This window comes from Caretta caretta, chromosome 20 (genome assembly GCF_965140235.1).
Source record: "Caretta caretta isolate rCarCar2 chromosome 20, rCarCar1.hap1, whole genome shotgun sequence".
Lineage (NCBI taxonomy): Eukaryota > Metazoa > Chordata > Testudines > Cheloniidae > Caretta > Caretta caretta.
Window position 1 is genome coordinate 11,135,778 of NC_134225.1, and position 16,033 is coordinate 11,151,810.

The 16,033-nt window shown below is 46.5% G+C and overlaps 1 protein-coding gene across 1 annotated transcript in view; it reads left to right on the top strand.

The window, feature by feature from the left end:
- Positions 1 to 14,011, top strand: part of NEUROD4 (neuronal differentiation 4) — a 30,698-nt gene extending 16,687 nt beyond the window's left edge. Inside the window, exon 2 of the mRNA XM_048834423.2 lies at positions 10,648 to 14,011. Coding sequence (XP_048690380.1) covers positions 10,657 to 11,652 — 996 coding nt within the window. The 5' untranslated portion in view covers positions 10,648 to 10,656 and the 3' untranslated portion in view covers positions 11,653 to 14,011. The remainder of the gene's footprint in view (positions 1 to 10,647) is intronic.
- The last annotated feature ends 2,022 nt before the right edge of the window (positions 14,012 to 16,033 follow it).

Below are 16,033 nucleotides of genomic sequence, written 5' to 3' on the forward strand. Positions count from 1 at the left end.
CACTGAGCTATCCCTCCCCCCCATTTATGAAGATATTGAACAAAACCGGCCCCAGGACCGACCGCTGGGGCACTCCACTTGACACCGGCTGCCAACTAGACATGGAGCCATTGATCACTACCCATTGAGCCCGACAATCTAGCCAATATAGTAAAGACTGTGAAGTGCCTAGACCACAGGGCGGTGGGGGACAGAGGACCAGCACCCTTGCTATGGAAGTATTGTGTACACCTCTGCCCCTGCATAAACTTGTGCACGGTGGGGATTGGGAGAGAGGTGAGAGTAGGACCCAGGATTGGGACCTGGAGGGGTTAGAATGGGCCCAGGAGCAGGTGGGAACCTTGGGGTGTCTCCTTTCCAACCTGGAGCTGCCTATGCTGCCCTCCCCTCCTCAGTACCTCCCTCCCTGCCCCTCAGACCACCTGCCAGGCAGTACAGGGTGGGAGATATATAGTACCTAGGCCTGAATCCCCCAGGAAGACTAGCTTGGAAATCAGTGTAATCACCAAAACAGGCTTCTTCTGACCAGACCTGGGGAATGCCTTTAACTCTCCAGTTTAAAAAGAAATGTACTAATTTTTCCAGTGAAAACACATTCAGGGCCATTAGGGGAAGAGCCCAAGGGAGCATCTCATCCAGATTTGGAATTCCTTCTGGGGTAATGCTCAGATTTTATGTCCCAAAAAGCTCAGTCAAGCTTGTATTGACAAATGCTGGCTTTCCTTCTCCTTTAGTAGGGGGCTTACAGGTAGAAGAAGGATGGGCCTATGATGAACACACAGGGCTGGGGCTTAAGAGACTTGGATTCAAATCCAACTCTGCCAGTGACTCCCTGAAAGCCCCTGGCCAAGTCATTGCAATACTCTGGACCTCAGTTTCCATCTGCAAAATGGGTATAATGACTCAACTTTTTCTCCCAACCTGTGTTTGTGCAGCCTTGAGTCCTTCAGGGCAGGGGCTGTCTCTTGCTCTGAGTCTGTGCACTGCCTTCAAGGCACAACATGGCCCTGGTGTGCGCTTCTGCTGCCTACCACCACAATTGAAACAATGATACTAACGGCTCTGGGAGCCATTGGGGAATGACATGCATGCTCTGGAGACCCCAAAAGTTCTGAAATACCCATCACAGTGTCAGTACCTGCCAGGGGTCCACAGTGTTTGTCTGGGAGGCCCAATTTGCCTGGTTCTGGAGAATATGTGTGTGTGTGGGGGGGATTGAATATTTCTGTTCCCAAAGGCACTGGCCCACCCATCATGTGGTGGGTGTTTAGTGCCAAGTGCCAGCCTAAAGGAAATGCAAGGCGAGAAGCAGAGGCATTGTCAAAGCAGGGATCCATCTAGCCTGGTCTTAGACAGTGCCCAGAGCCCCCTCTCAGACAATGCCAGGTACCAGCTGTTTTGGAGGACGGAACCCCCATAGCGAAGCACGAGCAAGGAACCATGGGTAGAGCCCAGTCTAATGTTTGCTAATGCAGCTAGAGAGAGAGGGGGGGTGACTCAATACAATCCTTTGATGGAGAACTGCTCAGTATCTCCAGTGACTCCCACATGGTAGAAACAGGACACCCGCAGCAGGACACCTGCATTCAGTGCTATGAGTGATCTGGTAGGGGATGCTGCTCACTGTGAGGCAGCACAGTAAGAAGGAATTTTTAAAGTATATTAGGAACAAAAGGAACCCCAACAATGGCATCAGTACATTGCAAGATGGAAATGGTAAAGTTCTCAATAGCAATACAGAAAAAGCAGTAGTGTTCCATAAATATTTCTGTTCCTTATTTGGGAAAAAACAGATAATGCAGTCTTATCTTATGAGCATGATAACGTTTCCCCCTTCCACTAATATATCAGGAGAATGTAAAACTACTAAATTAAACATTTTTAAATCAGCAGGTCCAGCTTATGTGCATCCAAGACTTTTAAAAGAGTTGGCTGAGGATCTCGCTGGACTGTTAATGTTGATTTTCAATAAGTCTTGGAACATCCAGAGAACTGGAAGAAAGCTAATGTTATGCAAGTATATTTTAAAAGGGTAAACCGGATGACCTGGGTAATTATAGGCCTATTAATCTGATATTGAGCTGAGACAAGAAAAGAGAGCAGCTGATACAGGACTCAGTTAATAAAGAATTAAAGGAGGGTAATATAATTAATGCCAATCAACATGGGTTTATAGAAAATAGATTCTGTTCAAACTAACTTGGTAGCTTTTTTTCTTTTCTTTTTGAGATTACAAGTTTGGGTGATAAAGGAAATAGTGTTGATGTAATAGACTGGGACTTCTGTAAGGTTTTGTCTTCATACTGCATAACATTTTGATTAAGCAGTGACTGAAAATGGGCAATCAGCTGAATATGAGCTCCCAGTGCAAAGCTGTGGCCAAAAGGGCTAATGCGATTCTTGGATGCATGAACAGGGGAATCTCAAGTAGGAGCAAAGAGGTCATTTTACCTCTGTATTTAGCACTGATGTGACCACTGCTGGAATACGGTGTCCAGTTCTGATGTATGCCATTCAGAAAGGATGTTGATATATTGGAGAGGGGTCAGAGAAGAGCCATGAGAATGAACAAAGGATCAGAAAACCTGCCCTAGAGTGAGAGACTCAAGGATTTCAATCTATTTATCTTAAGAAAGAAGGTTGTAGACTTGATCACAGTCTACAAGTACCTGTAAGACCCCTACACGGGGAACAAATATTTAATAATTGGTTCTTAGGTCTAGCAATGAAAGGTCTAACATGAGCCAATGGCTGGAAGTTGAAGCTAGACAAATCCAGACTGGAAAGAAGGTGTGAATTTTTACCCGGGCACATAATTAATCGTTGGAACAATTTGCCGAGGGTTGTGGTGGACGCTTCATCAATGACACTTTTAACATCAAGATTGGATGTGTATCTAAAAGCTCTGCTCTAGAAGTTACTGGGGGCAGGTCTCTCAGGCCTGTGCTATACACCAGGTCAGGCCCTTCTCACCTTGGAATCTATGAATCTACAAATCCATGCCCAGTGCCCCCAGTCGCTGGCCTGTGCAATACAGGAGGACAGACTAGACAATCACAATGGTCCCTTCTGGCCTTGGAATCTATGAAGAACCCAGGTGTCCCAAGTCCCAGGCTAATACCATGACCAGTGGATCCCCCTTCTTTATGCCTGAGCCTCACTGTGGCTTCCTGAGTTGTGATGTTCCTGTTGCAGGCCTTGTCCATTCGTTTCTCTCCCCTCTGCAGCACCGTCAGAAGAGTTGAGTAGCTCGACATTATTTTGTAAAAAAGCTTTTCGTCGAAATATGATTTTTTCACAGAAAATGAGTTTTTTGGGAAAAAAAAGTTTTCAATGAAATTTTTCATTTTGCAAAAAAATGTGGAATGAAAAATGTTCAGAATGAAAATTGTTGAAAAAATATTGATTTTTAAATATGTTTTATTTTGAAATAAGGGGAAATTCTCTCAGTGTCTTATTTTCCAACCCCCTTTTTCCCACTGGAAAAAGCAGGGCCTCGTACTTTTAAACGTTTCTTCGCTGGAAAAATGTGAACGGAGTTTTGCAAAAGAAAGTCTTACTTCAACTCCCATTTTAAACTCTTTACTCCCTTTGCCTCCCACTTTTCCATTGAAAATAAAAGGGAGAAATGTAAAAAAGTGAGAGAAAGGGGAAAAAATCCCTGAAAATTCAAACCAAAATTATTAAAAACGAAACAAAAATTTTCATTTCATTTTGAAAAAAAATTCACTTGAAATATTTCACTGAAAATGGGGAAAAATGTAAAAGGTCCAATGAACAAAACCTGTTTGTTTTCTGTCTTTTTCATGACCCCCCCCTGCAAATCTGAACTGCCCTAGGTAACAGCTGGTACCAAGATCCTGCAGCTCAGTGATAAACTCGGTTGAGTTTGGCTGTGTGAAGCCAACAAAGAGCACATGGGTGTCCCCGGGACTGATGCTGTTTATTCCCTTCCCTCAAATGGGCCATATCCCTGGCCTTCCTGCTGAGTAGCTCCGGACTCCCACCATTAGTCACACTGAGCTTGCTCGCATCAATGTGACTTAGCAATGCGTGGCAGAATCAAGTCCTGAGTCCTGAGCCCAACCCTCGTCTGATTCCAGGGGACCCCGTGCTCTGAGAGATGGCTTCTTTGGGGTGGGGGATAGAACAGAGGCGCTGACCCTTTGTAGTCTTAAAAAAAGAACAGAACACTTTTTTTCAGCAGCTGGGGTGTCCTGCCTGGTATCCTGCTCAAACTCCAGCTCAGGAAACTGATCACATTCTTCCTGCATTGTCAGCTGGATAAGGGAATCTTCTTTCCTTACCCAATGTAGATTGTTGGGTAGTGTCGCTGTGCGCCATTTTATAGCCTCTGCATGGCCATCCTAAAGGTGTCTGCATTTCAGTGGAGAATAAACTGAGCCCAATGCAGATTTTCTTTTCACTTGCTCTGTTTTTGAAGGGCTTTGAGACCGTTCCTCCTTCAGCCTGAACATTGCTGTATGAATGGGGATCTTCCTGTGATGGAGCATTACATGCCAGTGTCCTGAGCCTTTGGAGGCTGGACATTACTACTGGATTTCATCCTCTCTCTCTCTCTCTCTCACAAACACATGCACGCGGCGGATACTGGAAATGGCACTCCGGGGCATTCCCTCCCCTCCCTCAGGACACCCTGCAGCTGTGGGTTCCTAGCACTCCCCTGATCCTCCCCGTATCTGCACTGTTCACTTTATTGCATTCCTGTCAAACTGGTCAATGCTGGCAGGTTAGTCATTCTCACTCGTGGATTCTGAGATCTCCCATTAAAATCAAGGTGAGACCGGCCACTAAATCCCACTTCACCTTTTGCATTCCTAGATTATTGGTAAAGGTGAGAAGGGACCCTGTGGCCATGTAGCCTGACCTGTAACATGGGCCAGAGATCTGCCCCGCCTTCATTGCTGGTTGAACTTGAGCAGATCTTTTAGAAGAACAGCCTCTCTCGATTTCAAAGTAGGCAGCGATGGCGAACTCCCCCAGGCAGTGCTAGCCCTGTGCTCAGTACCAGAGCATGGGAGTTTGGAGTTAACCCCATGCAGTTTCTGCCCTTGCTGGTGGGTTGACAGTCTCCCCAGTCTGAAGAGCGAATGCAGCAGTTCTTCAGCTCATGATGCAAAGGGTCTGGAAAGCTGCCCCAAGTGGTCATCTTGCATAGGGATGTGCTGTGGCAGGATCAGGTGTGGCTGGGCTGCTTTGCTTTCTGGCCATCCGAGGGCAGTGGAACAACCCATAGAGGGCCATTGCAATATAGATTAGAGCAGCCCAGAACCTGGCTTTCCTTATGCCAGAGAATGGATCAGTCCCTGGCTGCTCCCTAGCACAGAGGAGAGCAATGAAATCTCTAGGACATACCCCCTCATGGCTTGGCTGCATCCAAAGATATGGCCCCAAAATGTTTCCTGTCATATTTGCCCACATTGCCCTGGCTGGGATGATTTAGTTGGGGATTGGTCCTGCTTTGAGAAGGGGGTTGGACTAGAACCTCCTGAGGTCCCTGCCAACCCTGAGATTCTCTGATTCTGTGATTCTATGATTGATTTAATAGGGAAAATATCATGTGACTACTTCCTATTACTGTTGCTAATTAGTGCCCACCTGGTGCTTCTGGGATGCGACCCGTGTTTGCAGCAATTAACAACCTAATCCACTGCACAAGCCCCACGATGCATATTAAATGTGGGATTTTCCACATTGGATGGGATGGTGGCCAGTTGACCCATTGCTTGGACGGCACACTTTCAATAAAGCTGCTTACACTTTAAGCTTTATTAAATGAGTCAGTCAAGCTGGCGGGATTTGGGGGGCTGATTAACATGAAACTGAGGCTGTTTTGTGCAGTGTGACTGTATTAATTATGCAGCGGAGGTAAACGAAGTTCCAGGCAAACAAGCTCAGGTTACAAGAGCTAATGCAGAAAAATGAAAACCAGAGCAGCTCAGAGAGGGCTCTGCCCCTGTCTCCTACCAAGATCAGGTTTTCATGCTACCTGGTATTTGCCCTTTAGAAGAGGAGCCTTAAATGACCTGTAAGGACTGAAACAACTCAGTACATGCAAGACGTTATATCTACCAGAACTCAGATGGCAAGTTGGAGCCCACTGTGAGAGATCCAGGGACAATGTATGTCTAATAGGTTCTTGCTGAGATCTAACCCACCCATCAGAGCCATTTGATTTTACATGTTTACTTATGATGCAGTAGCACTTAAATGCCCCAGCCATGTCAAGCCTGCATTGTGCTGGGCACTGCACAGATCCATGGGAGTAGTGGGCCTTCTCCAGGGAGCTTACAACCTATCCAGATAAGACACAAAGGCAGGGTTATTGTCCCTGTTTTCCAGGTGGGGGAACTGAGGCACAGACAGATGAAGTGACTTGCCAGAGGTCACTCAGCGAGTCTGTGGCAGAGCCAGGAATTGACCACAGCTCTCCTGAGGTCCAGGCCAGTGTCTGATCTACTGGGCCTTCCTTCCTCTCATCCATCAGCATGGCCCTTTCTTTTCATTGCTTGTCTCTGGCACTGTCTGTATGTAGCAAACATTGGTTTCACATCTACAGAATCCAGAGTAAGTACCAGCCCCTGATCTAACCATGTACTGTAACAGATAGACAGACAGACAACCCCCCCGCACCACCATGGCTACATTTTCAGGAGAAATCCTCTGCAAGAGACTTCCTCACTGACCCCCCAGGCTCCATTGTGACCAAACTTCCTGCAAAAGAAGCTTGGATAGCACCTTCTTCAGAGCGATGATGCACCCAATTGTCTTGCAGGGTCTTTGCACTGCTCGATAAGGGGCTTGCACAGCATGTCAACACCCGCACTGTGGGGCCCTGGGACTAGCATTACAAAGATTAGAACATAAAAATGGCCATACTGGGTCAGACCAAAGGTCCCTCTAGCCCAGAATCCTGTCTTCTGACAGTGGCAATGCCAGGTGCTCCAGAGGGAATGAACAGAACAGGTAATCTGCAAGTGATCCATCCCCTGTCGCCCATTCCCAGCTTCTGGCAAAGAGAGGCTAGGGACACCATCCCTGCCCATCCTGGCTAATAGCCATTGATGGATCTCTTCTCCATGAATTTATCTAGTTCTTTTCTGAACCCTGTTAAAGTCTTGGCCTTCACAACATCCTCTGGCAAGGAGTTCCACAGGTTGACTGTGCGTTGTGTGAAGAAATACTTCCTTTTGTTTATCAGATGGGTAGCCTTGTTAGTCTGTATCCACAAAAACAATGAGGAGTTCGGTGGCACCTTAAAGACGACCAGATTTATTTGGGCATAAGCTTTCGTGGGTAAAAAACCAACTTCTTTAGATGCATGGAGTAAAAATTACAGATACAAACATAAATATATATTGGCACATGAAGAGAAGCGAGTTACCTTACAGTATTTATGCCTGTATCTGTAATTTTCACTCCATGCATCTGAAGAAGTGGGTTTTTTACCCACGAAAGCTTATGCCCAAATCAATCTGGTCGTCTTTAAGGTGCCACCGGACTCCTCGTTGTTTCCTTTTATTTGTTTTAAACCTGCTGGCTATTAATTTCATTTGGGGACCCCTAATTCTTTGTTATGAGGAGTAAATAACAGTTCCTTATTTACTTTCTTCACCCCAGTCATGATTTCATAGACCTCTATCATATCCCCCCTTAGTCGTCTCTTTTCCAAGCTGAAAAGTCCCAGTCTTATTAATCTCTCCTCATACAGAAGCTGTTCCACACCCCTAATAATTTTTGTTGCCCTTTTCTGAACCTTGTCCAATTCCAAGATATCTTTTTTTGAGATGGGGCAACCACATCTGCACGCAGTATTCAAGATGTGAGTGTACCACTGATTTATATAGAGGCAATATGATATTTTCTGTCTTATTATCTATCCCTTTCGTAATGATTCTCAACATTCTGCTCGCTTTTTTTGGCTGCTGCTGCACATTGAGTGGATGTTTTCAGAGAACTATCCACAATGACTCCAAGATCTCTTTCTTGAGTGGTGAAAGCTAATGTAGACCCCATCATTTTCTACGTATAAGTTGGAATTATTGTTTTCCATTGTGCCTTACTTTGCATTTATCAACATTGAATTTCATTTGCCATTTTGTTGCCCAGTCACCCAGTTTTGTGAGATCCCTTTGTAGCTCTTCGCAGTCAGCTTGGGACTTAACTATCTTGAGTAGTTTTGTATCAACTGCAAATTTTGCCACCTCACGGTTCACCCCCTTTTCAAGATCATTTATGAATATGTTGAATAGTACTGGTCCCTGGAGAACACCACTATGTACCTCTCTCCATTCTGAAAACAGGACATTAATTCTTACCCTTTATTTCCTATCCTTTAATCGGTTACAGATCCATGAGAGGACCTTCCCTCTTATCCCATGACAGTTTACTTTGCTTAGGAGTCTTTAGTGAGGGACTTTGTCAAAGGCTTTCTGAAAATCCAAGTATACTATATCCATTGGATCCCCACTGTCCACATGCTTGTTGACTCCCTAAAGAATTCTAGTAGATTGGTGAGTGATGATTTGATTCTTCCCCAACAAATTATGTTCATCTATGTGTCTGACAATTTTGTTCTTTACTATAGGTTTAATCACTTAGCCTGGTACTGAAGTCAGGCTTACTGGCCTGAAATTGCTGGGATCACTTCTGGAGCCCTTTTTAAAAATTGGCGTCACATTAGCTATCCTCCAGTCATGTGGTACAGAAGCTGATTTAAATGATAGGTTACAAACCACAGTTAGTAGTTCTGCAATTTCACATTTGAGTTCCTTCAGAACTCTTGGGTGAATGCCATCTGGTCCTGGTGACTTATTACTGTTTAGTTTATCAGTTTGTTCCCAAATCTCCTCTACTGACACCTCAATCTGGGACAGTTCCTCAGTTTTGTCACCTAAAAAGAATGGCTCAGGGTTCGGGAATCTCCCTCACATCCTTTGCCATGAAGACCGATGCAAAGATGGCATTTAATTTCTCCTCAATGGCCTATCGTCCTTGAGTGCTCCTTTCACATCTCGATCGTCCAGTGGCCCCACTAGTTGTTTAGCAGGCTTCCTGCTTCTGATGTACTTAATTTTTTTTTCTTGCTATTGCTTTTTCAACATTTGAACCTGCTTTACTGTGTGTTGAAGTGGAGCTCAAACTCCAGGTCCTGGATCACAGCTTATTCTTGCATAGGGATGCCCTGTCCATAAGCCTAGCTTCCAGAGCTCTGGAGACTGACAGTCCCATCCACAGTCAGTGGGAGCCGCACGAGCTCAGCACCTCTGAAAAAGAGAGCATGAGAGTCCTGAACACAGAGATGCTAAGCCAAGGTAGCACAGAGGCGCCCATGTTCCAAACAGCAACACAATTCCACAACCAGGCAGAAAGAATGCACATATGCTCACACACACACACACACTTTACAAGAGTAAACCTTAGCCTTTCCTTAGCTCAGTAATTCTCAACCTTTGCTATGATGGGAGCCCTCTCCCAGCTAGCCAGGACCGCTATCCCCCCGACTCAGCTGCATTAAAAAGTTTGAGGGCCCCATGCTCCAGCTCATGAGTCACAGGATATGGTGGATTGGGAAGATGGTGGAGCAGGGAATATGCTACCCCTCTCCAGAGGGGCTGAGCTAGCATTGCTGTGTCTGCCCTGGGGACTTTCAGGATGAGGTCTGCCTGGTTCAACCCAAATTGCTCTGTGGAGATCTGTCCCTCTCCTGCCTCCTGCATATTTCCAGTGGACAGAGTAGGATCATTCCCTTTATTTTTATTTTCCAACCAGCCATGAAGCAGTCAGACAAATCCATCCCTGTTCCATGCTGTGCAGAGTGGAGCCCCAGCATGGCCAGGCAGGTCATGAGCCTCATGGAGCCAGACTGAATTCAGACTTGAAACACTCACAATGAAATTTAAAGGAGTAAAAAAAATCCATAAAACTCAGTCACTGGAACCCATGAGACCCTGAATGGAAGATCTGCACAACATCAGCATGAGACTTTAGGGTTCTTCTCCTCCAGTACTGCAGAGGTGACAAACAAACTCTCCCTGAGTTCTAATGCTATCCAGCAGGGGGCAGTGGTTCCACAACTGGCTGGTATGTCCATGCTCCCCCTCTTAGGCAAAATGAACCCTTAACATCCAGGGGTAAGAGGAGATTGAATCCAGAGGCTGGGCACACAACCATGCATAATAAGGAACACTGTGCTCACCGGTAAATCCCATCCATGCGGTATGGAAGGGGGATGGAGGGGATGGACAGAACTTGTGGTCTACTGCTCCCAAAATACAGCTCCTTAACTAGGGAGTGCCGGAGATTCCTCTGCCTTGTGCTCTTGGGAGAAGCTCATCCCAGCTGGCAGGAGTCAACGCCACTGAAATCTATGCACATGATGCCCAGATACCACAATGATAGGCATGGAATAAAAACATAGATTAGATTAGATTAGATACTGTAGGCACATAGGCAGAGAGACAGCCAGATAGATGCAGAGCTAGATACTGCCTGTCATTCATAGATTTGTTTTGTAACATTAACATTATTGGAAGGTGATCTTGCATTCAATTTCTGATGCATGTGAAGTGATGAGTGAGTCCCTGGCCTGGGCCTTATTAACACCCACTGTTTTCTTTGTTGCAGACATCAGAGATGACCAAGACATATGCCAAACCCAAAGAGATGTCAGAGCTTGTCAGGTCCCAGTCATGGATGGATGAAGCCCTGAGCTCCCAAGATGAAATGAAGGAAGAAGCCAGCAGACAAGCCCCCTATGGAATGATGGCTGGCTTGAACGAAGAACATGACAGTGTTGAGGAGGAAGAGGAGGAGGAGGAGGATGGCGAAAAGCCTAAGAGAAGAGGACCAAAGAAGAAGAAAATGACCAAGGCACGTCTGGAGCGGTTCAGAGCCCGGCGGGTCAAGGCCAATGCCAGGGAGCGCACTCGGATGCATGGTCTGAATGATGCTCTGGATAATCTGAGGAGGGTGATGCCTTGTTACTCCAAGACTCAGAAGCTGTCCAAGATTGAGACTCTGAGGCTTGCAAGGAATTACATATGGGCTCTGTCTGAGGTGCTGGAGACTGGGCAGACCCCAGAAGGGAAGGGCTTTGTGGAGATGCTTTGCAAAGGTCTGTCACAGCCTACCAGTAACCTAGTTGCCGGCTGTCTGCAGCTGGGGCCTCAGTCCCTCTTCCTTGAGAAGCATGAAGAGAAGTCCCCAGTGTGTGACTCTGCCATACCTAGCCATACCTTCAACTACCAATCCCCGGGACTGCCGAGCCCCCCCTATGGGAACATGGAAACTCACCTCTTACATCTAAAGCCTCCCACCTTCAAAAGTTTGGTGGATCCTTCCTTTGGGAGCCACCACCCAGACTGCACCACTCCACCGTATGAAGGGCCCCTGACGCCTCCCCTGAGCATCAGTGGGAACTTCTCCTTGAAGCAGGATGGGTCTCCAGACCTGGACAAGTCCTACACGTTCATGGCCCACTACCCTTCGGTGAGCCTGGCCGGAGCTCATGGACACACGTCTCATTTCCAAAGCACAGTGCCCCGCTACGAGCTCCCCATAGACATGAACTACGAGTCCTACCCGCACCATGTGGTTGGGCCCCAGCTCAACGCCATATTTAATGAATAATGAGAAAGATGACAGTTCAACATGAACATATGAGAATCAAGAGAAATGCAGCCAGGCGGCGTAGATGTTTCTGGAGTGAACACGACTGGGACAGGGATATCACTGCTCCAAAGCTGTATGAAAGATCTCTGGACTGGTCTTATTGAGATACTTCTATGAAAATCTCTGCTAGCCCTTTTCACACTGTCTTGACAATTGTTTAGTTGTGCTATTTTGCTGGTTTTCACGTTTGCCCCCAGAAACTCCGTGACTGTCTCCTTCTTTGTTTATTGACAGCCAAGCACACACAGGGATGATCACTTTGGCTCTTAAATGGAACATCCAGTGCCCCCTTCTGCAGACACCCTGAGAGATACAGTGGTGGGGGTAGTAGCCTGCAGAGTATTTCAAGATATCTGCACCATTCAGGGCTCTGCACTGGTTCCAGATGCATCCAGTATCGGAACGGAACAGCCATTCGTCACCAGGCTTCTGCCGCAAGCAACAGAATCCAACACACTGATCCATCCGGGGGAAACCTGGTTGCTGAATTCTGGAATTTGGAACTGATAAAAGCAACAGCCATTAACAGAAGAAATTGAGTCAATTGAGTCATAACCGCCTCCCAAAGGAGCTTGAATCAAGAAAGAGAGACAAACACAAGACAGCTAGACTGGAACCTGAAAACGATACTGCAGAAATCTCCATCCCTGCCAGGGGGCGAAGAAGGATCAGTGCAGTAGCCACTGGACAAACCTTCTCTTTGTCTGTTGCCAATCAAATAGGTCTCCCTTTAGCTCCTTCTTTGGGGTGTCTTGGCACCAGAACCTTGCCTTTGCACCCAGACTTCATCCTGAGGAATCCCACCAAACAGAATTTAGACGCAAGATACTCCCAGAGTGTGGATGCATCTCAGCCACATGATTAATAACCACTGTTCTGAGGGCAGCATGCAGGGTTTTTTCGTTCTGAATGATCAGCGTAACATGGACTATGCTCCTGGGAAAGGCAGCTCAGCTTTTCCCTAGTGGTCTCTCAAGTCCAGCCATGGCTTTATTGGCTGGGGAAGGTGGCGATTATCTGAACCAGATACAGACAGCACTAAAATAAATGCGCAAAAAGACATGTTGTGGTGAGTTCTCCCAGCCAGCTCTTCAATGCGTTTGATATCCTCCCAGCTCCCAAACATCCCCTGTCCTCCAAGCAGGAACAAAATTATTATTCCCTCCTGAAGTGTCTAACTTCATGGAGACAAGAAGCTTGAAACCGTGGACACTTTGCCTTCACTGTCCCCTTCTCAATCAGGCACTAGAAGATCAGCCCAGGTTCAAAGCTTCAAGGAAATCGCCTCCTACATCTACGCCTTCCTGAGGCTGCCGATCTCCCTACAGTGAAATCCTGTCCTTCAGCACTTTTTGTGCTGCTCAAAACCAGCATGAGATTATCAGAGTATGAAACCCTTTTTCAGGTCATGTCAGAGACCATGTGCAGAAGCATGTGGTACAGTTACATGTAAGCTGCGGAGAAACCGAAGACTCCAAACCATAAGACTCTTCACCTTGCAGAAGCACAAATATCTGTCACGTAAAACTTGGACGTAATAATTAAAAAAGTGTTTAGAACTAAACCACAGACATGTACACGGCCAGGGCAAATGTGTCATTATGGTTTGTATTATATTTATCATACCCTATGTTTCGAAAACAGATCCTGCCAAAATAAGTGTGTCTTAAGTTCCTCTCTTATTTATTATTTAACTGGGTCTAATTTATTTTTTTTCCATTTTACAGAAAATGTGGAACGTGCTAAATAACCTGCTTGTTTCCCAATCAACTTCAAAGTGTCTAGCTGGAGTTTAGCTTTGTGGGGAAATGCATGTAGGTTTTTGCCGTGCTGTTGCTCCATGATTATTTATTAGAACATTATTTATTTAATTTATTCTCCCTCTGCTGCTTCTGTGCCCATCTTCTGGTTATTAAACCAAGTATTTAACCAAGGAATTGCATATTTAATGTTGCCCTTTTTCATTTTTTCGAAGCTCTTTGTAGGACCTGGCCTATCAGTTCCTGACTCCGTCCCTAAACACTTTTATACGAGCAATAACTTTTAAAGAAAAGCCAGGCCACTATTTTTGGAATCCCACGCTATGACTGTTGGCCCAGAGAGCCCTTTATTGGGGAATCCTCACTATTTTGCAGAGGACATTTGTATAGAGTTTGGAATTTTGTAATGTCTCGAACTCCAAAGGAACCTGTTTGTACAGCCCCTAGCATTATTATTATTGGTTCATTTGTTTTGTACTAAGAGCAAACGTTCTATCCTTTTGTAAAGAAAGCAAAATCGGCTTGTTGGCGCAAATAAAGCTGTGGCTCTTGTTTTACATGGTCTTGCTCAGGGCTGTGGATTGTTTTCCTGTTTTCTCTTTTTCTGCTCTTGCTGAATCCAAGGCAAATGAGCAGTTGGCTGGCCTCCCACCACGCATGTTGCAGACTCTCACTCCAGCTGTAAAGGTATTGGTGTCAGGGCCTGGGCCACCTCCAATGAAAGCAAGGAGAGCGATTCCCATTGACATCACTAGGAGCTGGATCGGGCCCTACATGTCTCAGAACAGGGTGTAATGTGTGTGGGGATGGGGTGTGTCACAAAGTCCCTGTGCGATGCTCTGGAACTGCTCCCTATGAAGCCACGCAGGACTCTGGGGAAGTCTCCTGTCTGTGAGCAGACTGTCTTCAGGACACACACCTCACACAACTTCCACTTCCTGGGTCTGACCTCGGAGCATTCAGCATCCTCTGCCCCCCCGTGCACTTCCCACAGCGAGTCCGCCCAGGCGGGCTCCTGGGGAAGCCAGAGGGCCCTGCAGCCCAACTCTGCAGTCAGACATGACTCTCAGCCAGCCAGTAAAACAGAGGGTTTATTAGATGACAGGACATGGTCTAATACAGAGCTTGTAGGTACAGAGAACAGGACCTCTCAGCCGGATCCATTTTGAGGGGCAGTGAGCCAGACAACCACGTCTGCACTTCACTCCATGTCCCCAGCCAGCCCCAAACTGAAACTCTCTCCAGCCCCTCCTCCTCTGGGTTTTGTCCCTTTCCCAGGCCAGAAGGTCACCTGATCTCTTTGTCTTCAACCCTTTAGCTCTCACCTTGCAGGGGGGAAGAGCCCAGGCCATCAGTCGCCAGGAAACAGGGTGTCGGCCATTCTCTGTGTCCAGGCCCCTTCACATACCTGCCCTCTAGGGCTCTGGAATGATCATACACCCTTATCCCACCACCTAGATACTTAAGAACTGCATAGGGGAAACTGAGGCACCCCCACAATATTCAGAGGAAACATTAAGAATAGTCCCGCTTCATCACAGGGTGAACCACACATTCAGAATGATTGGGGGGGTCACATGGCCATGCACCCACCCCAGACCAGACAAAAGAATAAATCGACACAAATCTGACATCAGGAATCATAACATTCAAAAACCAGTAGGAGAACAATTCAATCTCTCTGGTCACTCAATAACAGATCTCAAAGTGGCAATTCTTCAACAACAAAAAAACTTCAAAAACAGACTCCAACGTGAAGCTGCAGAACTGGAATTAATTTGCAAACTAGATACCATCAGATTAGGCCTGAATAAAGATGGGAGTGGTTGGGTCATTGCAAAACCTAAACTTAATTTCTCCAATACTAATTTCTCCCTACTGTTACTCACACCTTCTTGTCAAGTGTCCGTAATGGGCCACTCTCTTACTACTTCAAAAGAGATTTCTACTCCCTTGGTATCCTGCTGTTAATTGATTTATCTCGTTAGACTGACCTAACACTTGGTCATATAGTCCATATAGTCGGTCACACAATTGACTTAGCTCCATATTACCCATCCGACAGCAGAGAGGTCCATGTACCAGCACTGAAGAAACCTGGGTTCTGGTCCCTTCTCCTCTCTGTGGCTCAGGTTTGCCATCTCTGTTACTATGCACTTTGTAGGCACACCTAGAGGCCTCAGGGCTCTAGCAACACCGCCCAGAGCCATGGCAAGCTTAATAAACGTTAAGGCTAGAAGGGACGGTTCTACTCATCCAACAGGAGCTCCTGCAAAGCACCACCCAGAGCCCAGCAAGTCTGGTCGAGCTAGAGCAGATCTTTATGGGTACGTCCACACTGCAACAACAGATGCAGCACACAGTCTCAGCTGGCCCAGGTCAGTTGACTTGGGATCGCAGGGCTGGGGCTGTGGGGCTAAAAATTGCAGTGGAGATGTTTAGGCTGGGGCTGGAGCCCAGGGTCTGAACCCCATGAGGAGCTGGGTCTGAGAGCCCAGGCTCCAGCTCGAGCTTGAACGTCTACACTGCTATTTTTAGCTCCACAACCCAAGCTCCACAAGTCTGAGTCAATTGATCCG